The 26887-nt window shown below is 30.8% G+C and overlaps 1 protein-coding gene and 1 long non-coding RNA gene across 3 annotated transcripts in view; one reads left to right on the plus strand and one right to left on the minus strand.

Annotated features, from left to right (window-relative positions):
• Positions 1-403: 403 nt before the first annotated feature.
• The window catches only part of LOC123710187 (putative inorganic phosphate cotransporter), a 38055-nt gene continuing 11571 nt past the window's right edge, over positions 404-26887 (plus strand). Inside the window, exon 1 of one of the 2 annotated variants that reach the window (XM_045661943.1) lies at positions 404-632. In XM_045661943.1, coding sequence (XP_045517899.1) covers positions 560-632 — 73 coding nt within the window. In that variant the 5' untranslated portion in view covers positions 404-559. Of the gene's footprint in view, positions 633-23781; positions 24007-26887 lie in introns of those variants that run through there. The other variant, XM_045661942.1, reaches the window with a different exon arrangement.
• LOC123710188 lies at positions 24854-26270 on the minus strand. The gene is made up of 2 exons (XR_006753805.1): positions 26181-26270; positions 24854-25063 (listed from the first exon to the last, which is right to left on the minus strand). It is a non-coding gene; the product is annotated as an uncharacterized LOC123710188 (long non-coding RNA).

The following is a 26887-nucleotide window of genomic DNA, read 5'->3' on the forward strand; positions in this document are numbered from 1 at the left end:
GGATTTACTAATTCATTAATACTTCCTTATAAAAGGAAAATGTTATGAAGATTCAAGTTTCAGACAAAGCGTCAAAGTTGCAGCGAGTTGTGAGTAGATGCGATTAAAAAACACTGTGTTCCCCAAATTAAAATTATTGCTTGGTAATTAAAACCCTATAGAAATATTATATACTAAAATAATATTGTTTTGATTTCGGAGCGTCTGTGAACAATCACAGCTAGCTGTTGCTGCTGCGAATCTATTGTGCGTCGTTTGAAGTAGAAACTTTTAAGAAATACATTCGTCGGATAAACCAGAAAGTGATAAACCTGTCAAAAAATTCTTTATCAACTGTCAATGAAATTCATCTGCCTATCACGTGTTCATACGAAGTAAACACGTACCTTTTATAATGAGCCTAGATCGTCGCGTTGCGGCAGTCGAGTTAAACCTCTCTGACACTTTGCACGCCACGAAAAATACGCCATGGCGTTCTGACGCTTAATTACGAATATAACCTATTAAGAACATCGGTCCAAAGTAGTGCAAGTGATACTTTTATAACTTAACTGTGACAATGGGTTTAAAATCTGAAGATGATAAGCGTCCAAGCAAATTGGCGATCATGGATGACATATCGGATACACCACGTAAGTTGGTTTAAATTTTGCTTGTTATATTTATTAAATGTAAACAATAATTGATACCTTTATTATAAATGAATTGCTGAACAATTATTTGTAACATGTGCATAGCTATTGTCGTTTTTCATTAACTGTGACCACATTAGTAAATATTAATTTTTAATGAGTTATTTCCTTAATTTAAAACGTATTTAACTTTTTTATACTTTCTTATGGTTTAGTGTGTTGTTTCTTATTTAAATTGAAAAGCATACGACAAGGTATTTCCTGTTATCAATAGGATATAATTATTTCTGCCAATCCTATATCCTATACTCTTTTTTAATTTGTTAAAAAAAATACAATTTTATCAAATTACTCGAATCACTTATTTTAAACCTCTAAAATATGATAAAAATTTAAATATTAAAAATAAATTAACTGTACATGTACTATCTACTGCATTCTTGGAACATTTTTATTTCAAAGATAAGTAGATTTACCCGTTTGCCCCTGTTATATGAATACAAATTAGGCCTTATGACACATGTCGTTTTTGGATTACAAATATGCCGATTTTTTCGAACGGAGCAAGTGCGGATGCGCCGCACATAGACAGAAAGCCAATTGGTGCAAGGTTGGGAATCGAACTTACAACTTTTCATCGCTGAGGATGAAAGTCGCATGCTGAAACCACTAGGCCAACACTGCTGGTTTAATATATAATGGTATTATAACAGTATAACGAACATCGAAAGGACTACTCGTATTTGGTCGTAAAAACCGATAGTCTTATCAGCCGGGATAAGGATACCTACGATTTAGATAGAACATTTTTTTTGCACTTTTCACATTTAAATTAAATTGAGGCGGAACATAATATTTCTCTACAATGTTTTGTCTTCTACATAATCTAGAAAAACATAATTGTGTAATATAAACTACAAATCTTTTGCGATAAGAGAATTGTTTTATGAAGAAACTGTAGGTATTTTAATTTTTTCGTCCCTGGGTTGCTGAGTTGGTCAAGGTTTATAAAGTTATGAACCAGGATTACTTTCGGGTTAAATCAGATGAAACCTCATCTAAATATATAGAGAAAACCAGTGAACAAATAATAGTAGCATGCATGTAAAAAAACTCACTTAGGTTACGCTAAGCGTTTTTACACTAATAACAGTCTAATTATCAGTAACGGGAAAATTTATTCTTGAAATAAAAAGAATCATTCAGAGAAATAATATTGTAGTATGAAAAGTATTTCCTTTGTTATTATATGAACAATGCAATATGACGAGATGCGCTTACTGTTCAGTGTACGTATATGGGTGTTTTAACTTTTGTGAATAAATTATATTATTAAAAAATAATTAAAAATGCACTGTCGGTAATAATTTTTAAGGCACGTATTGACACACACCACTTCTATATTATAGGTATAATATATTGTGTGGGTAAATGGAATTATTTTGTTTCAAAAATCGTGTGGTTCACTGTAACCTATAAATTGTAGGCACATTTAAGTTTAATTAAAGGTTTAATGAAGGGATGGAAGTTTCCTCCGTCTCATTCCTCCAAGGCCAATGTGCTTAAGTAGACAATTCAAACACGACATCATTTAATTATTCCTGAATTTAAAAAATAATGTTCTTAATAAATTGTAAACACAACAGCGAATAGTGTTGTCTTTTATTAACATAACTTTTACACATTTAAAGAAAACACTTTTTTTACGGATTGAAGCTATGTATTATTATTAACTTATAATTTTAATTGTTCCCGACGTTTCGCGTGCTTTACAGCGTGCGTGGTCACGGTGACCATAATTATAAGTTTATAATAATATATAGCTTCAATCCGTTAAAAAAAAGTGTTTTCTTACAACAGAGAATGTTATAACTTTTGGCTGGTTAATCAACTTACGCAGTTACGGACCTATCACCACTTTTAGTTTGTGTGAGCTCTAAAAGTGGCTTGACTTCAATTGATACAATTTTGTTTTCTTTTAAAACCGCCACGGAAATGTGTTTAATATTAATTTAGACCGCTTAGCCCAAGATCTAGTTCTAATAAAAAGTTCTTGTCATTCACCTACTGGTTTACATAATGTAAATTACAAGATCTGAGGTATTTAAAGGTGAACAAGAACTTTTCTAGTTACAAATGTCGAATTCTAAAGCAAAAACGTGACTGCGCATCGCATGTGTTGTGTTTTTGTGTTAGGAAATTTGAGGCTTATTTTGTTAGGCATCTTTAGGTGTATCTGATATCCGACCTCGTTTGTGCAACACGCCATGCGCATTCAAGTTCTAAATTTGAAACTTATGTATACCAACAATGATTTTATTTTAAAATATATTACTTTCGAATTTAGGGCGACTTAAGCACGGTACAAAGTCTATGTATACCCCAATTATAAAAAAGATAAAAATGATTTAGTTTTTAATGAAGATTAAAAACATAAGTCATAATAATTAGACATTAATTAATGATTGTATTACAAAATTGTATTAATTACCGTGCATTAGTCAACCTCAAAAATGTGTAATCCTACATTGTTGTACTATTCTGTTTTAAAATATCCAATAAAAGTGAAATCATTACAAATTAAATGCATAAATACTCTTTGAATAACCTTAAAAACACATCTGGCCACTTTAATATCAAAATACAGCTGTCACTTTCATAGTAGGTAGTACAAGGTAATTCATCCAGTCTCTGCATCTTATCTTATGTCATGCCAAAGATAATTAAATTCCAATAATTAATGAGTCAATTGTTAGTGAGCACCATTACTGAACTTTGTTTCTACCATAAATAATAACTTAATAAAAGAATACATTCAATTTAAACTTGAATTGCAAAAATATTATTATATTCATATTTTATTTAAAAAGAAAGTATTTACGAGATTGTGCTCAGAATATATTTCATGTTAATAAAGGTAATAAAAAATATCATTATACCTCGTTATAGGGGGCACCCACAAAGACGAGCCAACCGAAGCCAATTCTCGAAGAGCTTCGCGGTTTCTGGACTTTTTTATATTATCGATACAAACATTTACTAGTTGTCAAACTATTTTACATATTATTATGTTAACTGTTGTAAGAGGTGTCGAAACATAAAAAGGGTTCAAAAACTGTTCGTATAAACCTCGAAAGTAATGTATATTCGTAGCTATGTGTGTTCATTTTTATGTATTGGATATACATGGTATGCTTTAAATAAAAAATGTATAATAAGTCAATATGAGTAGAAAATGCTGTAATAAGAATTTTATAGAGAAAATTAAGCATTTACGGTTATTCGTTAAGCGAAACTTTCTTGTCCAAAACATAATTAAATAAGTTGTTGTGTAACTACGAATAAAAATGAACAAACGTGATATTTTGTTTAAAAACTAATAGAATATTATATTTTAATGTATGATCTATCATTGTTAAATTATAATTAATTTAAATAATAAAATGATAGTTTCCTCGCATTGTTCCCCGTCCCGTCAATGAAAATAATACAAACATAAATGATTTTATCATAGCCTTGATAAAATCACATCCTCTATGAATAAATTATAAGTAATCATACACAAATACAGTGAAAGTTTTTGCTTAGAAAACTGTTAAAGAAAAGTATACAAACATCATAATGCATAGATAAGTTGCACGTTCAACGATTATAGATGAACAACAAATATAGTTAATTCTCTTTACATATTGGCACCAGAAGGTCGCTAATAGGAAAACTCCATCTGAGGAAAATCTTTATTTGAAATTAATGTTTCATCCGTCTGTTATATAGAATATAAATTACGAATAACGAATTCGACTTCGATTCCTTCAAGTACCAATTCTTAAAAGGCAACGCAGAGTGTTCATGAGCGCTGGTGATGCTTAACATCAGGTGAACCTCCGGCCCGATTTCCCTTTATTCTTTAAACAGTAACAAATATATATATTCAGAACCGCGCTCACTTGCGATGACATTGTAAAAAAAATAAAGAAAAAGTAATAAATTATAATTTTATTTTTGAAAGATAATACGTTGTCATTGCATTGACTACAATATATACCTTCGGAATTTCCAAAATAATTTGAGGCGTTCGACCGCAACAACAGGTTGGTGTTATACAGGTTGGTGTTATTTCACAATCTGCCAAAGCCTTTGCGGTTGGCAGTAAAAAGGTACCTTAAGGCATTCACCATCGTTCCTTAGTTATCCATTGTATATCGAAAAGAAAATATGTTCGATACTCTCATTCGGTAAGAGTGACTAACTAAGATGAAACCTCTTTTAAGGGGAAAGCGATTTAATTAAGAAGAAATTAAACAAAAATTTAAAATTAAAATTTTTGTTAAGTTAAGTAGTCTTACTTAAATCTCTAATTATAATTCAAAATGTATACTTATTATAATTCAATACCTCTTCATTAATTTACAGAAAAATACTTTAATCTACTCATATCTAAACTACTACTATTTTATAAACTCAAATGGGGCCTCAGGCAGTCCTCGGATAGAGAGGTACTACCTACTCGAATTTGTACCTACCTATAATTTATTTTTAGTGCTTGCAACCCGAACATTATTTCACCTAAAATCGAGCCCAGCATTCCCAGCTTTCTTCTGAACTTACTTTGAATGAATAATTGAGTCACATAGGGATTAATTCCAACTATAATATTTTCGTAGTGACGAAATCCCGTTAAAGCAATGACTATTTAATAAATGCATAAAAAGCGTCAAATTTAGTCTATGATGTGTTTTAATAAATATACATATATAAAAATAAACTTGATAAATCTGATTTCATATCCTTTATCTCATGTCCTCTATGATATTTTTATCAATAATTGTCAAAATCCCAGTCATATCCAAGGTAGAATTAAAGATATGAAGATTTCTTAACTCGTCAAAGTATAGATTGCATCTGTATTTACGTAAATCGTTGTGAAATCGGATATTCGCTTTTTTTTTATTGAGATCATGACATGTTTTTGTCATAATCTACTACGATGGTAACCAGGCCACCTTCAAGTATTGATAACTCATACTGCGTATAACCCTGCGGTTCTGCCTTCGATGACCGGTAAAAGTAAAAGAAAAATAATATTCTTACCATTTAAGAGTTTTTAGAGAGACAAAATCATAGTTGGTTTCTACATAAGCAATTAAAATCGAAATCAAATCAAAATACAGATAATCTCTATTATTGTTTAATCCATCGCATGTGATTTCTCCGTGTTATGAATATCATTTTAGTAAATTTAATCTAAGAAAATATCTCTAATACAAATCCTTATGTTTAATATTATGATTTCTATTGTGAATTAGGAATATGAACTGGACCTAGAAATATTAAAACAAAAATTGTTTTTATTATGGCAATAGTTTTGACTTTTAAAATGAAATGAAAATTTACATTAGATATTATTTATGCATCCAGAATCAGTGACATTGAAATGACACGTGGTTGGCCATAACCAAGTAAAGAGCGTTGCATTTCTAGGCTGTAAGTGACATTTTGATGTCATCGATTTGTAATACAATACTCGTATGTACCTGTTGATATCAGAACTAGTGTAATAGATCTTGTAATTTCGTTACAATGTTTTAATTATGAAATAGTTCCAGTAAATAAGCGCTTAATTTAATTGTGAAGTACTTTATAGAGATTTACATACAAGAGATCTTTTAGATCCGACATACACAGATTAGATAATACACTTTGTAAATGACGGTTCATAATTGCACTGATTACTTAAGTACTATTATAAAACCAGTTGCTATTCCATTGATGTGTTTTATGGGCTTGACTAGCTTCGTTCCTGACTTTGCCTGTGAACATGTGAACCTTAAAAAACCGTTGAATAAATTTTTGTGATGCTATCATTTACATGTGAACGAGGCGACGCGGTGTCTGTTTAAGCCTTAGTCGTTATGATTTCTATAAATGTTCGCCTATAGATTTAAACTTGAAGAATTAATTAACTTTCTTTTATTTAACCTATATTAGATTTTGACATATGGGAGTTATAGTTTGGTTTCTAAATCTTACCCAATATCTACGAACGGCACAGTTTGCGTATTAACAAGAACGCTAAATGAGCACAAATATAACTCATTATACAAAAACATTCATATATGTTATGCATTGTGCTTGAACAGCAATAATTAAGTTATAACGAATAAATTAAACTATTCGCGAAATTGTGTCATATAAACTAGGACCATAATCCGCTGAAGTTGAAAAATCTATTCAAACAACAGTTTTGTTGACTCAGAACAATAAACATTTTCCTCACGTAGGCCGGTAATACCGCTCAAAAAGGCCGCTGCTTATCCTTAGAATTTATATACTTGTCATCCAAGGCGATAACATTTGGTTCCTAGGATATCCTACGTACTAAGTCTCACCTAATTATGTCGTATGTTTTACCGATTTTTTAATAAGCTTTTCTGAGTTATAAATGCCAAAATATTTCGAAAGTCAACAAGCGTTTCAACGTTAAACTAATTAAAAAACATGACAAATAATATTCCGTGCCTTATTTTTCCATTACATGAGTTATTTGTGACCTTGTATTTTTATTCTGTCTCGTAATTATGTGGAGGTTAAAATAATTCCTTACAAGTAATAAAGCCCTTTCCCACGGCAGCTAGAAGAGCATGGTTTATGAGTGTTTTACAAGATATAAGGTATTTATGAGCTATATCACGCAGTTTGAAGTTGTTGTTTGTATGTTTTATATACAATAATATATACTATTATTCTATATAAAACATCAATAAAGATTAAAATATCAATTTAAGAGAAACACGAGATTGATGTGAAACACACTTGCAAGTCCGGAACAGGGTTATGATTTTTTCAATGCATATTCAGTAAGTCTGACGCTACTATATATCTTTCAAACCCCTAAGTGATAAGGGGTGTCCACCTCAAATTGTTTTTTTATATTTTTTAGACAATTTTGTTTGTTTTTTTATGATACAGCATATAAAGATACATACAATTCCCTATTCTTGTTATAGTAGATAAGATATTTTTATTGAACTAAAAAAAATGTTTCCTGGAAATAATATACAGTGCAAAACGAAATTTGCCGGGTCAGCTAGTATTATATAAAACTATGTTCAAACTAAGCGTAGTAATCCAAAGTCAAAAAGAAATCTATTAAAGCACGCACTGTAACACTAGAAAGTAATTATTACGTCACATTGTGTGAAGCTATAAAAATAGCAATAAAAATTTATAGCTGAGATAAATTGAAAATTAAACCGCAAGCGATATTAGATTTATATTTATACTTTTTAATATGGACTTTTAACCGCCTCTTTTAATGGACTCAAATTGAAAAAAAATGCAACTTTGAAAGGTCCTTAAAAGTAAAAAATAATTGTTTCTTGAATATAAATATTGATTACTGAAGTACTGGCATCTGAAGATTCTATGACGTAGGTTGTCTTATCAAAGATCAGTATTAGCGAAGTCAATTAAAAGTGGTATTGATAAATCGCATTGTACTCAGATTCATATTACAATCCACGATGCAATGGCTATAGGACAATCTTGATGATACTTGTTAAATATATATATAAATTTGCCCTTACGTTGTAAGTATGTGTAGTGTAATATGCCGTACAACAATCCACCGAAGTTAGTTAGACAATCCTGTGAAATCAATAAGAAAATATTGTACACTGTGAAATCGTGCCACAAACGCAAACAAATATTGCAGTAAATTATAAATAATATATTAAGATATGAAAAATAAGAGAAATATCACTACATTAAAAATACTAGATTTTTCCAAGGTACATTATTAGGTTTCGTAAGATTGTCTTTTGTCACGTTCGTGGTTCGTAATATTACGATAACTCATTAAATACGTGTTTGCTATACGTTCTATACACTTGTTCACTGTGTTTAATTTATAGTTATTAACAATTATGTCAGTAGGTTACTTAGAAATATACTTGCGTCAATTCGCCCTTGATCGACAGAAGCAATGAAAAATTCAATAAATACCTCGATCCAAATGTTATTCGGTTCATCGTAAAAAAGAAAATCGTTTTTATTTATTTAACTGCATAATATATATCACAGGCAATGGATTTCATAAAACAGCTTTAAGTTAACGTTAACGAAAAAAAAAAATAATTTTAGAGAGAAATGTTAAACTACATATTTTCTTTAAAGATGATAAATGATCGTGGAGGGACCACAATGGAGTCACAGCCGATTCTCTAAACTTATTTTCATAATGTTAGAAAAAAACAGGTTCCTAATAAAATTAAACTATTATTATGGAAATGTTAACTCTTACGCAAGTACAAAATAATTAGGCTTGATTACGGTGACTGAAGACAAAAGGTGTTGAATGTCAAAAGTATCACAGCTGAAGACCACGCACGCTGTAAAGCACGCGAAACGTCGGAAAAATTTAAATTTAATATAATGTAAATAATTATAAGTTTATAATAATACAAATAGCTTTAATCCGGTTAAAAAATGGTTTTCTTTCAATGTGTAAAAGCTATGTTAACCAAAGACAATACTAAGTTTATTTATTATATTTCAATTACCTTATTTCGTTTGACGTTTGTTCTTGGAAAAGAAAATAGTTCAAATACTAATGCTACTTTTTCGTAATATTCAGCATAGTCGAACCCAAATAAAATCAGAATGTTGATTCGAAATGGCGTGCTCAAATCGCATGACGCCGCGCCCTCTGCAAAATTTGGGCTTTCTCGTAAAAACATTGTAATCACTCATCAGTCATCGCCAGACATAATTAAAGTTCAATAGCCTTACATACTGGTTTTTTACCTGCCGATTTTGGGTTTGGGATTTTTTGGGCCGAGTTTGAGATAATTTCGCTATAAACTTTAAAGGCTTAACTCGTGTGTAACCTTAATTTGTAACGGCGACTTATATTATTTTTAGAGTTAGGCACTTTTAAGTCCGTAATACATGCAATGGCTCTCTCCAAATGAATTGTAGGTATTCCGAAATCGGAGCTGGTTGGAATTCACTACTATAACATATTACGACTGCGGGTTTCAATACAACCTCGGCCTCTCTCTCTGGTTCGCGTTTGCTAATATCAAGAGATGTGTTTGATTAAGGCCTGTAATATAGAAAATACAAAAGATCACGATACAGTACCAGAAATCTGTGGCCTACTTCCAGCGCTATGTGCTGAAGTAGACTTTGTAGCTCAATGTTTTTTGTTAATGCATTAAAATTATATTTCTTTGGCGATTGTAGTATTTTTTTAATATCAAGGTTTTTACTTTACTTAAAGCTTAAACATTCTTCGTATACATAGTATACTAAATGAAAATTCTGTGTTTTTTTGCATAAATAGTGAGCCACGGACGTAAACCATATAAAAGGGAATAAGGATTGTATTTTTTTAAATAGAATTATGGTCAAAATATTTTTCACTTGAGCAAATATGTTTTCCAATATTCCATGGATTCTAAGAAATCCAAATATTTAGTTCGGTTAAAGACAACACTGGTAATTACTGTCAAACACGTTTGAAGGCGAAACAAAAAAAATCGGCGGTAATTTGAGCCTTCCTAAAATGGTGGTTCTAATATATACTGTATCCACAAATTTAGGTATTTCACAATTTAGGTATCGCATATTCGTTTCGCGGTTTCTCTAATATACCATTATGTTCTTATTGTAAATAAACACCAACATATAAAAAATACATAATATATTATTTAACAACATAGATGTAACAAGGTCGTCTTACCTTATCTTGCAATAATTAAGATCACTTTAAAAGGATAAGTGTCATGGAAAACTTGACCTGAAAATATCTCAAAACATAAGCTACGAAGTCTGGTTATATTTAATATTCGTAGGTAACAGAATAACAGATGATATATACCAAGTTCAGTAATGGATAAGCATAGTTAAGTGACATAACCACTACGGGAATCTTAATGTTATAATTAAAGAGCTTTGAACGGGTTTGTTTTATTTTAATTGCGTCAAAAGAAATAATTAATTTTAAATGCCTATTTAAATAAAATGATGACTGGATGTTTAAAGAATTTCTCTGCAGCGTCTTATCAGTATGAAATAATGAATCATTGTGATTGCGCGTTATATACAGGTACAGGTGTTATGCTGCGTCTGTGAAACACTTGCAAACTGTTACTTTAAAAAGCCTATTAGCACAAATAAGGCTGATCTTAAACGGACGGTATTTAGTACTAAATATCGTATCGTATTTACTGAGGCTGATAACATGCATGTCAAAGAAATTAAAAAAAGGATGGTTTGTGTAAAATGATGATATCATCATTTCCAATGCCATTTTTTCATATCCGCTGTTTTTTTACCTCCCTCTCTTGGTTACATGATTGCCAAATGCTGTCACCATAACTTTTTCTTTGCATGTGCCATCTACATATGCAGTATGATACAAGTTCTAAAATATATTTTTTTATCATAAACAAGTAGGTTAATAATATACAGATAGACCTTATGTTATTTTGTACATCAATGGCTATTTTCTTAAAAGCTTGTCTTGATTTAAGCCATAAGCAGAGGGTCTGAGTAAAAACGGTGCGCGTTTGTTTGTCAACAGCATAGTTCGAATACAGACAGGCGAAACAAGTCTTTGACCGATGACAAAACAAAAGACAAAATGATGATGTTCAACATCATTTCGTCTTTTGTTTTACAATTCCAAGCGTATGAGGTTTCGTTATCGTTTAATCGATAGTATATAAGCGTCTTAGTAATTATATTTAATGTACTGAGTCGTGCTTACATAATGAGTTTAGTTCCACAGCTACACGTGCTGCAGAACTGCGCTTGCGACACAAAATGACTAATTTCTCTTACCATATGTAAAGTACGACAAATTATATGTTATTGTATTTTAAGGTTAGTTATTGTTTGTTATATTAATTGATGTTAGCTGTAGGATTACTTTATATACATTAATTATATTAGGTTAAATTATTTAATATAAATATGCAATTAGGGGTTTAAAGTAAAATAATATTATATTTGGAATTGACTTTTTATCCACTAAAATTAATTATACAAATTCCTTTAAGCTAGAAAAAAAATGGTTACTTGTATACATGATTTGCCGCATTGGATATAATAGGTCACTATGAAGGCCGTTCTGTTTTTAAAGATCAGAACCAAAGTATTTTGTTTTTCGAAAATACGTAACCTCCAAGTCGTCCTACGTTTATAATATTTGGAAATTCACCAACCGAATAACTTGTTTTCTGCACTTACTTGCAACATTGACACAGAAATTGTAATGTATTCCAGTCCTTTATCGTCAACATGACCCAACTTGACGTTTTTATGCTTGAGACACTTTTTTTATGAGTCAACAAATGCAAGGTGCGATATAGAAGCCAGAGATGATTCTTGCTGGCACTTTACTTAAAAATATAATTGAACAACAAGTTAGGAGTAATTAATTCCAACTATATACGTGAAACAGTAGTCACTAGTTTATGAGCATAACGCGTCAGTCAAATTCTCTGAACACCATAAAGCACTGTGTCCATTCTAGGTATGTGTTAGTCTCGGGGTTATAGCTGGGATTTATCCCATAATTTACCAGGATCACATAATTATTGGGGATACGAATAAAAAATCTAGGACAGAAATACGAGTATGTAAATAGATTAAATATCAAATACAGACTAGTAGTGTTTTAGTTGTCAATGTTTGACATTTATTTTTCCCGTTATAAATTCTTGTTAAATTACATTTGATGAGTCATAATAGTACTCCGTACGGTGTAGACTATGGTATCCGCAATCGAGGACCTCAAAATATAACATAAGTTTTTATCTCTTTGTCCTTATGTACTTATCTAATTGGGACAAGGTATGTGAAGCGGAAGACGTGAATGAATTTTTTAATATTATATTAACACAATTTAGAATACAAAGAGAGTTTAATAAAGTATAATTATGATTAAAATTTAACGCTTAAACCGAATACCTTCGTATAGAGGGTAAAACGCAAATATTTGAAGGACGTACACATCACTCTTACGGCACGTGCACACAAAAAAAACATAAGTTCGCATTTCGCGAATGTTTTTTTCGATGTAGAGGAAAATATGCTGTATTTATATAAAGATGTGTCATTTTAAGTGCACCTACATACAATCACTTTCAAGCGTGATTAAAAGAAAATAAAGTAAAAAATATACTTTACTCGTGGTACTGCAATATGCGATTTTTAAATTTGCATTATTGGCTTTCTCTCTAAACATCCGCTTCATTCCGCAGTCATTGACAGACGCGGAGGTCGAATGTTCAATATTATTTATGAAACCTTGGTGGTAGTCTGTCGTCCGTAACATCTTCAGTACACAAACTTTAGTTAAATGATATTATAACGTATAGATGTCGTAACAATGCGGCTGTTTGTTTAGTAAATTAGGCCTGGCGCAATGTATTGCATCATCGTTTTTGGTCTGGATAACACTTCCGGTTGAGGCTCGCCTAAAAGCCTTCGTCAGGATTCAAATCGTTTTAAGTAGAAACTGGTAATACTTTAATAGGTCTGTTTGTAGATTTTAACCACATAAGCCAAATGTACATCATACAGAATAAATAGGATTTCATGTCTCATATTTTTGGAAATAACTAAAAATAAGATTCCAACCATTATTCACTTGGTATCCATAATTTTCTTTATCGTATTTAAATTAAATTATGCTGCATTATTGAATACGAAAGTGTTGTTGTTGTATGAAAAGGATATTTATTCAATTGTGTCTTGTGAACGTTTCAAAACAAAAACAAGAAAAATACATCATGCGACGTTTTAAAATAGCATTGGCCCTTTATAGCCAAGGTTAAAATTATAATTATCCTTTCAAAACAGCCATAGTACAGGAAGGAAGATTATTTGACCTTCCACAGCCTTTCTCTTTTTGGTTCGTACCGAACGAATCAGCAGAAAATAGCTTTTACTTGTCGTAATAGAGTGTTATTTTCTACGTATAATTGCGAAATAGTATCGAATATCTACTAACTGAAGTGTTCTTTAAAACTTTAATTATGAGTATAATTTTCGGCCGTTTTTAAAATTCTTGATCGACTATAAAGACAATGCATAAACTTATAAAAATCTTATGGACTAACGGAGTCTTTCCAAGGTCGACTTGGCACTGAAAATACATGGGCAGCTGCCCACTGATGTATTTCCGAATCAATTCCACTTAGTGGTCTTTTAAGAAAAGAGCATACCAATTTTTAAAAGGCCGGCATTGCGCTTGCGATTATACTGACAGTGCGAGTGTCACTTAACATCAGGTGAGCCTCCTGCCCGTTTGCCCCCTGTATATAATATAATATTTTAAAATAATAATATTCAGACTTATAAAAACCTTATTGATATTGTGAGCCTCTCTTTCCTACAAAACTGTGCTGTTATTTTAATAAACATATGAATAAAATATATGTTATATTAGTTATAATTAATAAAAAAAATGTTTTTCTATATAAAAATCTATTCTACCGCCAACCAATAATCCATACTATCTTAATAACATAATTAAATATTCACTTAATGTCACACGATAAGGACGTGAGTTTAATCTATTTCCTGAATGAAGTGTTAATTTTGGGATCATCATACGAACTGTTAACACTTAACATAGGCTAAAAAGATCACGACGATGACATCTGGCTGCAGCGTGAAGGCATGACATGATGATTGTACGGAATTTAAGCCTAATCTTATATATTGCAGATGAACACTATCTACGTTAAGTAGAAAACTGATAGTGTTTAGAGGCTGTCGAGTATTTGATAGAAGGTATAATTAGTGCATAGATCTTTTTCGTTCCAACTATGTTACTGGCTGTGCAACACAGAAAGGCTATTGCTGTCCTGTGCCAGCTTCCGTAAATTTTTACAGACGATTAACTCAATAGAGTAGATTCTTTACCGATTGTGATGTTTTGGACGGGGGCCACGGCCAAGGGCGACGGTCTAGGGCTACGGCTAAGAGCCGTTAGTCGAATATCGTACAACAACCAGTGATGCCGATATCAATTTATACTTATTTAAAGTCTAATCAATATAAATATTTAGTCGTGAAACTAAAACGTGAAATGTTTGCATTGGGTACTATCTACCTCTGTGCAAAATGCTCCATACATCTAAGCTTGTGATTTTGCTCTGAATTATAAACGCGTTTAACATTCATCTCTTATATATTAATTATTATTTTACAGTTCGACGTCAAAATCTGACCCACTCAGAGTTGCGTATTAAATTATCTGTATTGGTAAATTATTTATAATTATATATCTAAACTCAGCCAGACAAACCTTTCGGTTGGATATATCGTAAACGACTTATAAATCTTGACAAAATGGCTCTAGTGAGTAACTTTTAAGTCACAATATGTAAACCTCTTTGACTCATTACTATATATGTACTTTAAATATAAACACATAATTTTACAGTAAATATGCAACACTGGTACAAAGGCACCCAGAATTTAGAAAGACTCATTAGAAATCTGGCAACACTTTTACATTTAGGAAAGAGCCAATCTATTTAAGTAGTGACCGGTGAAGGTTGGAATTTTTTAATGTAAGTAAATAGCGTGAAGCGCAAGGCTGTTCAATTTGTCACAGCTTTATTAAGAGTTCGATATTAAGCCCGAAATATGCGTTCGATTAGCATTCAACTTTATTTCATATTCTAAAAGAAATTATTACTCTTTTAGAAGATCTTTGTCAATGTCTTTATTTTTTATCGAAAATTGCAACCAATACACAATAAGAATAAATCTCGTAATAACTAAATGCTTAATTTACATCGAGTGAATGGTAAAATATGTACATATATTTGCAATGGTTGTTTATAAGACAATATCTCGATATCACCGCTCCTGCATGTTTATTTTTCATATGTTGACTTAAGTTTCTCTTAACAATTGGTACAAAACGCTATAATAATTAATTTATAATCTTTAAGAATTGTATTGGAACGAGTATGACTTATAGAGTTATCTTAACACTAAAATTATTACATACATAAAATAAGTTATATGTAGCATAATTGAAATAGCTATGGTAACTATAGTATTCCATTCATTAGTATTGTCTAGGAATTAATGATAAATGGTAGTAACATAAGGTTCTCGCAGTGTAGCACGGTTTTTCCTAGTTTAAGTTACTGCTGGGAAAATTGAGTTTAATACGTAACACTTGTATATACGTTCTGTGCCTAACTATGATTATTTTAATATCATTATTCTAATATTGTACCGTACAATTTGTAAAGCGATTTATTGATAAACGTCGTTACTATAATAACCCTTATTTGTTATAGAACCGTGGCCTAGGACATCTTATGTTTAATTTGTTTAAAGCATTACAATTTAATCACATTTTATGTCGACACGGACATTAAATTCACAGTGTAATATTGAAAAGTTTGCAACTTTAATTCAATTTCAGAATTACGTATAAACACGACTATAATTAATAAAATAAGTATAATATTAATATATAATAACCCTATCCTTGGTAGTGGCTAAAATTTATTGAAGTTGAAATTAATTTTATTATCTAGTGTTTTGGATATGCAATAAGTCAAAACGCAAGACGGTGTAATTATATTACAACGCGTTGATTTATTATTTCAAAATTCTAATTGTTAAAAATATTGAGTGGAGCAATTTTATCATTTTAAATAAAAAAAACGTACTACGTGTACTCGCAATTATTAAATGAATGATATGTAAAACAAAGGCTTTGAAAAAGTACGATTTCACACACAGATAAATAAAAAAAATACTTCAGATCATAAAATCTCTTCTAACACTACATAATTTTCCACAGGATAATAGAGTCATCATACAATTAAGGTCATCTTCAACGATATTGTTTAGTCCTTCACTCTCGATCTAAGTAGCCTTTTTCTCTATCTCTAAATACATATTTACTAGTTCTTTAAATTAATTTGTTTGTTTAGAACTAATGGATTGGATGATTAAAATCATTTTAATACAATTAATTTTTATATTATTATTATATTAGCACCTGCGTTAAACATATAACGTATAAAATTTGATAAAATATGACGTAATAATCGTAGAAACACTATTATTAACCTTCAAGTATAAAATACAGATAACAGCTAGGTATGTCAAAAACGACTAAGTCTCGACTGTCAATTTTACCGCCAAATTTGTTTATATCCATACAATCAAATAAATGTCATTAACAGTTTAAACGTTATAAACAGATTTTATGATTATTACGAACAATATTTAATTAATGTAGATATTTATATATAAGAAAGCCGAAGAATATGGCCAAGTTACGAGCTAAGACAGACTATATAGTTTTAAATTATTAATTTACACGAGAAATGTCTAATTATCATTGTATTTTTTTCAGGTAAGTTACATCGAAAAGCCGGCCTAAGTACCGCGAAGTATGTACCGCTGAAAGAGGTTTGTCAACTATACCGTGTCATACTATGACTGAAAAATGTCACAAAACACAAAAACACAGATAGCATGCACAGAGCGAATTTAAATATAAACTAGAATTTTCATCGAAAATATTAAGAAGGTTCACGGTCCGTGCAGGGCTTAAAACGGTAGGCGTAGGTGGTGAAATAAAAAATCCAGCACGAACTACCCACATTTCCGTGCCCTACACGTTTATAGTATGAGACGATGTAGTAAGCAAACACCTTTATATGTAAGCTGTAGTCTACCCCTTCATTCTTCTTTCTCTATTATATGGGCATAACAAACAAAGTCACTGTCTTAATTACAGTATCTTTTGGTATCTTAATACTGTATCAACAACAATTACTGAAGTTTACTGAAGCGATTTTTTTCTGTCAAAGATAATGTAAACCAGGAAGTGAAATAAGATTAAATTGTGATATTTTTATCGCGTCTCTTTTTGAAGTTGATGAATTTATCAGACATTTTACAAAATAGGTTTTGGAGGACTATATAAATGGTTAATAGTAATTATATAATTCGAACTATTTTTGTTGTAAGGTGAACGTTAGTTGTAAAAGATATCGAAAAGTTTAAACAGAGCTTAATAAATTCTAGGGAATAACACAACTTTTTATTTTAAATGTTTCACACATTCATTCATTCAATCGCGAAAGAAACCCAAAACTAAAATCACTTTGTAAAGCAAATTAAATTGTGTGGTAAGAATTAATTAAATGTTTGTATTGAATATCGCTTTAGTTTTATGAGGTTATTTACAACTACTAATATAAATCTTCTTTGTTTCATATCAATAGTAATCATACTTTATAAAGAAATGAGATGTGTCATAAAACGTGATTGAAAAACAAAAGACAATCATAGTGCAAATCACAAACAAACGATAGATAAATAAAACAAATAGTTCAAAATAGTGTACATGCACTTGACAGACAACTATATATTTTTGGAGAGGCTTTAATACTTAAATACTGTGTGAAGTATGTTCCTTCTTCATAACCGACTAATACGATGAACTACGGAAGGGGATTCAATCAGAATTTCTTAACATAATTCAATAAATTTTTAAAAGAAAGTTACGTTAGGTATCCGTTCAATATTAAAAAAAAGTTCTTGCTTCTTGAAATATCAAATATAACAATGTACCTAAATATTAAATTAAACTTTAACTTGAATTGCATTTTTATTTTAGAATATGAATGATGAAGGTTTATAATCGTCTTAACATTTTCTCTAATATTATTTCAACGTTTTAAATTCTCGTTTGTTAGACCCTGAGTTTGCAATGGCTGTATACAATAAGATATTATTAATAACACTTGAAAGGGATTGACCTACATAGCAAGTATCAGATAAGTCTCACTACAATCGTTCAAACAGAATGTAATTTAAGTGTAAGTAAGTGACAATAGGTTAGCAATAGAAAATACGTGATACTTAAGCGTGTTATTTTTAAATGAAACATTCAAAAACTTTTCCTGAAGGCTCTATCCACGAATTGTTTTGTCAGTGTCTCGAGGTGGATTGTAGTGCGCAATGCAGAGCTGGAGCACTGAGGCGCGCCGGCCCGTAATACTAACAATTAATTATATATAACAATTAATTTTTTAAGTTTGTTTATCCAAATGGATTACTTGGCTTGCGATAAAAAATATCGTGTAAATGTCAAATTCATGTTCTGTATACATTTTCGTAATAAAATGAATTCATAGTGTCAAAAATTGGCTATGTTTGGATTTTTTTCAATCGAGCGAAGTTATTTAAATCGTGTATCGATCTTTCAAAATGGATACATAAACTACTCAACTCCACTATATATTTTTCCATTCCCTAAAGAAACCATGACAAAAAATGGAAAGGAATTATGGGTTTTTTTTGGAGTTTGACGGCCGGATAGGTCCTTAATGTATGATATTTTATCGCATCTCTCGATACTCTCGAAACAACGATCGTGAACGTTCATTTACTGACAGATACTGTTGTGATATGACGACTATCAAAAATTGTTATAAATACAGATTTAGGTTCAGTAATGAATGGAAAAAATATTATTTCAAAATCTATAGAATTCGTTCTGTTATAATCATCGCCGATGACGGCCGATCACAGACATTTATTCCCTCTACACTAACGATGCCTTGCCTTTAGTGGGCGACTCATAGCCCATTAAACACCACCACGTCGAGGACTAGATATTCTCCACGTTTTTCTTTACAAAGCATTACATTTACGCACTAGCGAGTTATGATATCGGCTGCCAGACCCAGCGGAAGTCCTCTCAAGAGTTTGTGCGCCTCTTTATAAAAGAGCCTAGACTTTACCTTATAAGATTGGTAACGTTTTGGAAACTGTGACGTTTAGATGAAAGTCTTGCTTCTTGCTGTTTTTAAAAATTTACTTTTAATAAATAGTCATAATACTTTTTAAATTAGCAACTATCATATATAATTCAACTGAATTAGGTTAATACATAACAAATAAAAAAACATTTATCACCTGAGGTACTCTGGGGAAAACACTTTGCCTTTATAGGAATTGCCTGTCGTATCTGTTTATGAAACAGTCAAATATTATGTCTAATAAAAACGTGCTGGCATCGTGTGTCCTGCCCGCCTATTGTGTAACTTGAGATAAATAGAAGTACGTAACAACTACTAGGTATAAGGTATTGCTATCCTTTGTTAAATATTTTTCATAAGCGCTGTAAAGGAAAAACCATTCTTATACATGTATTAGGTTTTGGCTAATATTTACATGTGTAAATATTTTATATCTGAAAATGTCCACAATAAATGAAATGCGCCCGTATACTTTATAATTAGCCTTTGTATCTTTTATCTTGCACTTGGTCTTCTGAGCCTTGAATTAAAAAAAATCTAGGTAAATAAATATATGAAAATAATAATACTATTTCTTTTGTATTATATATCTCAAACGTTATTAAGATATACGTATATATTGTTTACATATACCATTAGCTAAGGATTTCTATGGTTCCATCTCATAAACTATGGAATTATTTATGTGTGCTTTGTTTCCTAGTACAATTAATCTATTATTTTAATATACATTGTACATAAAAACCATTGCTTTTCTTCTAATATACATACGTTTTTATTGTTTTATACTAATGTGATATACAGAGCATTTATGTTACTGCGAGTTGTGTTAGACTTAAGTCGCTTTAACGTGCGATACTCGTACTCCAAACTCATACTTACAAAGAAAACGCAGTAAGGAAACCGTCATATCTTAAAAAGAAAAATCGACATCGTGTGTTCACTTCTAAGCTACTACTCATCTAAAGAATTATGTTCAAGATATAGCGATGTGTCATGTCCTATTGGAGGACTACAGGATTTCACACATATACTTTCATAATATTAACTTTTTTAGATTTTATGTTTGCCTGGTACATTATTTTAGAGTTGTAACTTATGTACTGGTGGTATTTATAAATTAAGAATTTATCACAATATTTATTATACATATACATATATATCCGATAACCATTGTGTAAGTGAATGAAGTCGTTCTATTTGTACTTGAGAATAAAGTTTCATATGTAAAACTTACAAAATATTTCCTTTTTTTGAATTGATAACATATTGAAGGTTACGGTGTGTCACATAGGTGTGGTCACTTAAGAATTGAATAAACGGTACAATTACATGACCATTTGGACCGGATGGTCGCTGTTTAGCATCGCCTCACTGATTTCCATCAACCAACTATTGTTGATACTTATGACTAAGGATTTTTTATGCAACATACCGATTTTCTAATAAGAAGTATACAAAAATAAATAGGTACCTACTAAAAATAAAAATCATAATTATATAAAGATAGTATATATTAATATCATATCATAAACATACTTGGCGAAATATAAGCCTGCTCAAAAACCCCGAAAGGTTTTTTGAGTTTGAGTGTCTGGAGAAGAAATTAATCTTCATTACAATCTCCAAAATTGTTCTAAAGTTGTACAGTGACATGCTTTACAATAAATAAAATCACTACCATTTTAATAATTTTATTGCTTATAGAAGATGTAGTAAAATAAACAATTATATATGTAATTGCAACTAGAATACCATACCTAATTAGTGTCAATGTCTTCACGTTTACGTTTATTTCTTAAAAGGAAGTCAGTAAGTCAATTTAAGTAAAATTTTAATCACTTTCTATGTAAATTTTTAATGAATGAAGTCAATTCAATGTCATTATTTTTTATTAACTGTTAATAATCTAATTAGAGCACTGTAAGTGAAGTTAGAATATTCAACACGTTGTAAGCAGCTTTGTAGTTTCTAATGGTTTAAAAGATACGAAAAGGATATTATTTGAATTTAGGTTTAATAAAAAAAATAAAGTATATCTGTATCGTCACGAACGTATCGCACGTAACAAAAACAATGCTTGATTTATTAAAGCGACATCTAGCGAATCATCGAAGTACTTGTATTAGCTGAGTCACATGATCGCGTTTGACGTGAACAACGAACTATGTAAAAGCTATACCAATTGGACAGAGATGGCGGTTTAATATTTTTTCTGATCAATGTCAATCAACTAGATGTCGTTAGTAGCTAGACGTAAAATTTTTAAAAGTTACAATTTTAAAAATATATAAAGACAATTTATCCCAATTACTTTTTTAATATTGTTTTAGTTAAAACCTTTTTTAACACTTTAAGTCCTTTTGACAATATCGTATAAAACATGTTTCTAAAAAACGGAGTGGAACTCTTAAGAGCAGTAAGACTTTTGGTCACACAAAAATGTTGCCACATACTTTTTTTACGGAAGACATAAAATAAATCTCGAAACCCAGTAGGAACATTATACGAACTTGAAACCTCAGGTTTAAGGCATTATTGAATTATCCTTTTACAATAACGAGATTAACATCTAGTTTTATCTTCCCCTCAATTTTAACAATTTTCTAGTTGACTAGTAGTCTAGTCCTTAAAATTATCTGGGTAACTCGTTTTTTAGTTTATTACTAGTGTAGTTAAATTATAATATCTCAAGAACAAGTCGAAAATACATGACCTAGAAGAAATATAATGGAAAAGAACATGTGTATGACACGGTTATCTTAGATAACCAAGGGCGTCGAGAAGGCAGGTAGGAGGCATCTCCAAGAATGATGAGCTGCGTCGAGTTTAAAAATCTTCGTTCTATCGTTTATATATTACAAACAAAAGAAAATCTTCTTTATAATATTAGTGTAGTGTAGATGTCCATAAGTATAGGTGATGTTGTCTACTTTAATATAAATTTAAAAGCAAAATGATTCATACTTGGTTGAAGGAGTTAGGAATATTTTTATCGTCTCAGTTTTATATTCAACATATGTCTACCCATATGAATTATATATATAATTCATTTAACGTAGAGTTATTTACGTATGAAGTGGTCCGTGATCAAAGCTTTTGCAATTTTCCATCAGTTTAGCTAGTTTAGTTTAACATTTAAGCGTGAAAGCGTAACACTTACTATGTCACTGTCGTATTCATATTTTAGAGATTTTTATATTATTAATGACGGTAATAATATGTATTTCAAAAACATAGATCACATTTAATTACCTGTCAAACTATTTGCTAATAAAGTTAAGTATTTTTTTAGTTTTCCGCATCACCTCGTCTGGACAATATTTGTTTGTCATTCAATGTCGAGACATTAAATATATTAGGTATTATATGTAGTACTATACTGTTATGAAATGAAAGCAATGAAATCAAAATACGGTACATATGCAAATTTCTGCGCTTTCATGTACTTTCCGAAGTATTTGTTAATTTTTTGGTAATTAGATTACCGCTTGATAGTAATGACGTCGTAAAAAACAAAAAGTTATTCAATATATAAATATTATATAATAACTAAAAAATCTATAGACAAAAGTAACTGAAAGCTAATGCAGTCCTATCAAATAACGGTTTGTCTGTCGGCAAAAAGTAGTTTTCAGTAAAAACTACATGACGTCACCTCACGTCGCGAACGCGTGGTTTCCCCTCCCCCTCTCACTTCTATTCACAATTCATATACCAAATGAGCGCTTATGGCGCTTGTTCGAGTTTTCATGGTGTAATTTTTCACATCAGCTTACAACGCCGATTAGCCGCGCTTTGTAGTTCGTACTAAAGATGTATTACAGATGCTGTAAGCTGTACATGCAAGTAAAGATTTTTATGTTATATTTTTTCACGGTAAGATTTAAATTTAATGAATTTTTGACATGCTTCTCACCTTATCACAACTGAATTTTGCCCCCAGAACTTAATTTATCGTGGACATATAAAATGTGGTGTGGATGTGTGGTTTTATTTTCTGTAACGAACTCAATTAAATTGATATTTTCAAATAACAGCATCTGTATCAATAAGTTATTGTCTTGTCATGCACATCGGTGCTTGTTCAAGATAATGTATATATCGATGTATATACCGATGTATACAAGGTGTATTTCACATTTACAGTGAAAACAATAGCTAAGACTTATATTCAATGCCTAAAAACCTTAAAACAGTTATCATAAAGTATAATTAATGTTAGAGCCACCGCTTCGTCTATTCTTAAGCGCATTTTTCCTTGAAGAGTCGCTTCCACTCATATTTCAAGCGCTTCACGTTCCAGCCAGTATTTTACAGATTCTCGGTCCGTAAACAACCCCTCGCAATGTCAGATCAACCCTCAATACCAGTTGGTAACCCCAATGTGACGTAAGCGGAATTTTTCGTGCGTGGTTTCCGTAAATTTCCTCATTTTCTTATAAATAATCCTCCATCTAACATGGTTTCTAACTCTCGCGGTAACCATGTGTTGGTTTGGGAGCAGCCGGACTTGGAAGATCAAAGGCCGAAGGTGTATAAAGGTATTGTCTTAAGATTCTAGGTTCTTTATTTTGAATTAATCATTAAACTTATTTTTTTTACCGTACGTTAGTTTTTTATACTTGTTATCGCTATGTAACATTTACCTGCTATTTTGAATATTAAATTATTTAAGCTGAAGTCATATGGCTGGAAAATCCTTAATTTAATGAGCGCGTTGACTATTATAACTTGTGTAATTCTGGTGTTACCTTTTCTTTTTTATTGCATCACTATTCATGAATCTGTAAGATTAGCTTTTTAATTTTTTTCTTTGTTATTAATATATGTTTTTTATATTACTTTTATTAGATTAATGATTTTATATAACAGTTGGTTGTACTCTTCTGGCACTCATCATTTTTCTTTTTTAGTTTTTCTCTTACTAGGGTTGCCTGGAAGAGATCGCTTATTAGCGATGAGACCGCCGGTTGCATCCCTTATATATAATTGTTATGTATTGTGTTATTTGTGTTTCTTTTATATTTGCAATGAAGTATGAATAAATATAAAGTATAACCTTATTTGATATCTTTGGGTGTTATTGCTAATTATTACTTATGTCTGTCTTTTTACAATCGTATAACGTAGATACTGGTACAAAGCGTGCAACGCACGACTAAAGCTTTCGGCCAGTATGTTATTTGTAAGTCTTCGACATTACCTAACTTGTCATTCAATTGATATACAAAACCCCTTTAAAAATTTAACGATGATGATAGTACTGCGCTCACTTGGATTCGAGTTCTTCGCGTTCCAAAACCTAGGCATCGACTTTTTTTATTATTTATACACACTATTTATTACACTTTTGAATTAAAATACTGCAAAATATAGAAAGTCCATATATGTAGTTCATAGTTTCCGGTTTAATATTCTAACTTTTACGTACACTTTTCTAAAATACACCACTATATAAATGTAAATACAATATGTAGCCCTCATAGCTGTACCATAGCATATACGTTTCGCTCTTCTGATATATGTAACATTACAAATATTATACACTCCTTCTTTCGCTTCTCCTTCTTATGCTGCTTCGCTACGCTTCTGCTTCTCCTACCCAAGTAACCATATTATTTTTTTCTGACTTTTAAGCCCTTAATAAATGACCTAGTGATGCTCCTAATACAAATTAAATCGTTATCTACTATCAGTATAACAATATTCCACTATCTTATCTTATTTTCCGGTGTTTTATACGGTGATCCTAAATTGGACTGCGCTGATTGACTTTTAGATCGTTTAATTAAAGCATATCTTAACAAATATTAGAACTACGAAGTTCGGACCACAGACTTGCGAAAGTTCTTCTATCAGTAACTTTCGCGGATTTTGAAATAAAATACAATATTTTATGATATTTAACTGTGATAACGTTTACCAAAGTGAAACAAATATTGTCATAAAATTATATAGCCAGAGTTAATAATTATTTTGTCCAGGCTAGTAAGCTGACTAAATTCGATGTTATACATACATATATTTTATTTCCATCTATATAGAAGACTATTTTCTTTTTCGTTTATTATGGCAATCGTTTAAAAAATATATTTCCCTTGAATTACGCTAATCAGAGTGTCAGACTTCAACGTGCGATTCTCATTCCTGACGTCGTAGTTTCGAACCATTACTCGCGAGTACGGTGAAGAAAAGCAACGTAATGAAACCGGTATTAGACTCAAAAAAACTAACAGCGTGCGTCAGGCACAGAAAGAAGGCTGATCCCCTACTGGCGTCTTAGAAAAAAACAAATGATTACGAAACAAATACAGGTCCTTAACTCCTGAATATTTGAGGCATAGACGTTAAAAGCTTGTAGAGTAACTGGTTTTTTTTATTAGAGCGATATCAATAGTTGTTATAACAGGCATGTAATGTTATGTTGAGTGATCACAAAAGTATCTAAAAAAATTATTTGTTCATAGTCGTTTCTTCGAATTGATTCTTATCTCGTTCGAATACTTTATAAATAATTTATTGATATTCTGAAGTCTATGTTTATTTTTGTGAAGGTTCACTTTGGCGCCAACCATAAAGCTATCAAATTCGTGGGGGTTTTCGGTCATAGAAAATCGCATATATATATGTAGATACCGATTTCGTGGTAGTGGAAAGTCTATTAAGAGGGACTTTAATTACTTCCTTTCATATTATTAGATACACACCTACTTACCTTCATAATCTAATCAATATACAGATTTTATTTTTCTTGGTTTATGTATATCTAGTACATTTTTAAATTCGTGAGAAAATTTACGTTGAATGTCCGACATCAATAAATTTAAAAATACTGGTATTGAAAAATTCATAATTTCAAGTAGGTAATGAAATATTTTTTTCTGATCAGTCCAGGAGCTTTTATATTGATTATGATAAATTGTTAAATTAAAAACTTTTTTCTATAATATTAAAGAAGTTATCTATTTGTTGAACTTCAGTGTCTTAGAACTGCCGTAGACACAACATTTGACGTTTTGTTTTGCGGCAGCAAAATAATTTCACGTTTTGGAGTTCCGACTCAGGATAGGCCAATATACAAGTGTCCATGTGCATTCTTTGTTACATATTGATATGTTCTATGATACTGTACAACTTTTTTTTGTACTATCATCAATAGTTTCCACACCGCACGCGATGACAAATTTTTTATGGATTATTTTTTCACACCTTGGGTTATAATATTGCATTTTAATAAGGGATCTCTACTTTTTTTACTGTAGATATCCGTTGTCAGTCAGTGAGGATGCAGGTTTCTAATGGTGGAAGAATTTAATTGAAATCAGTCCAGTAGTTTTTGTGTGAAAACATTACAAACATACATACAAAAACACAAATCTATTGTATCTATTCTATATATATGTATGTATCTATTCTAATATA

Source organism: Pieris brassicae, chromosome 5, assembly GCF_905147105.1.
Source record: "Pieris brassicae chromosome 5, ilPieBrab1.1, whole genome shotgun sequence".
Taxonomy (NCBI): domain Eukaryota; kingdom Metazoa; phylum Arthropoda; class Insecta; order Lepidoptera; family Pieridae; genus Pieris; species Pieris brassicae.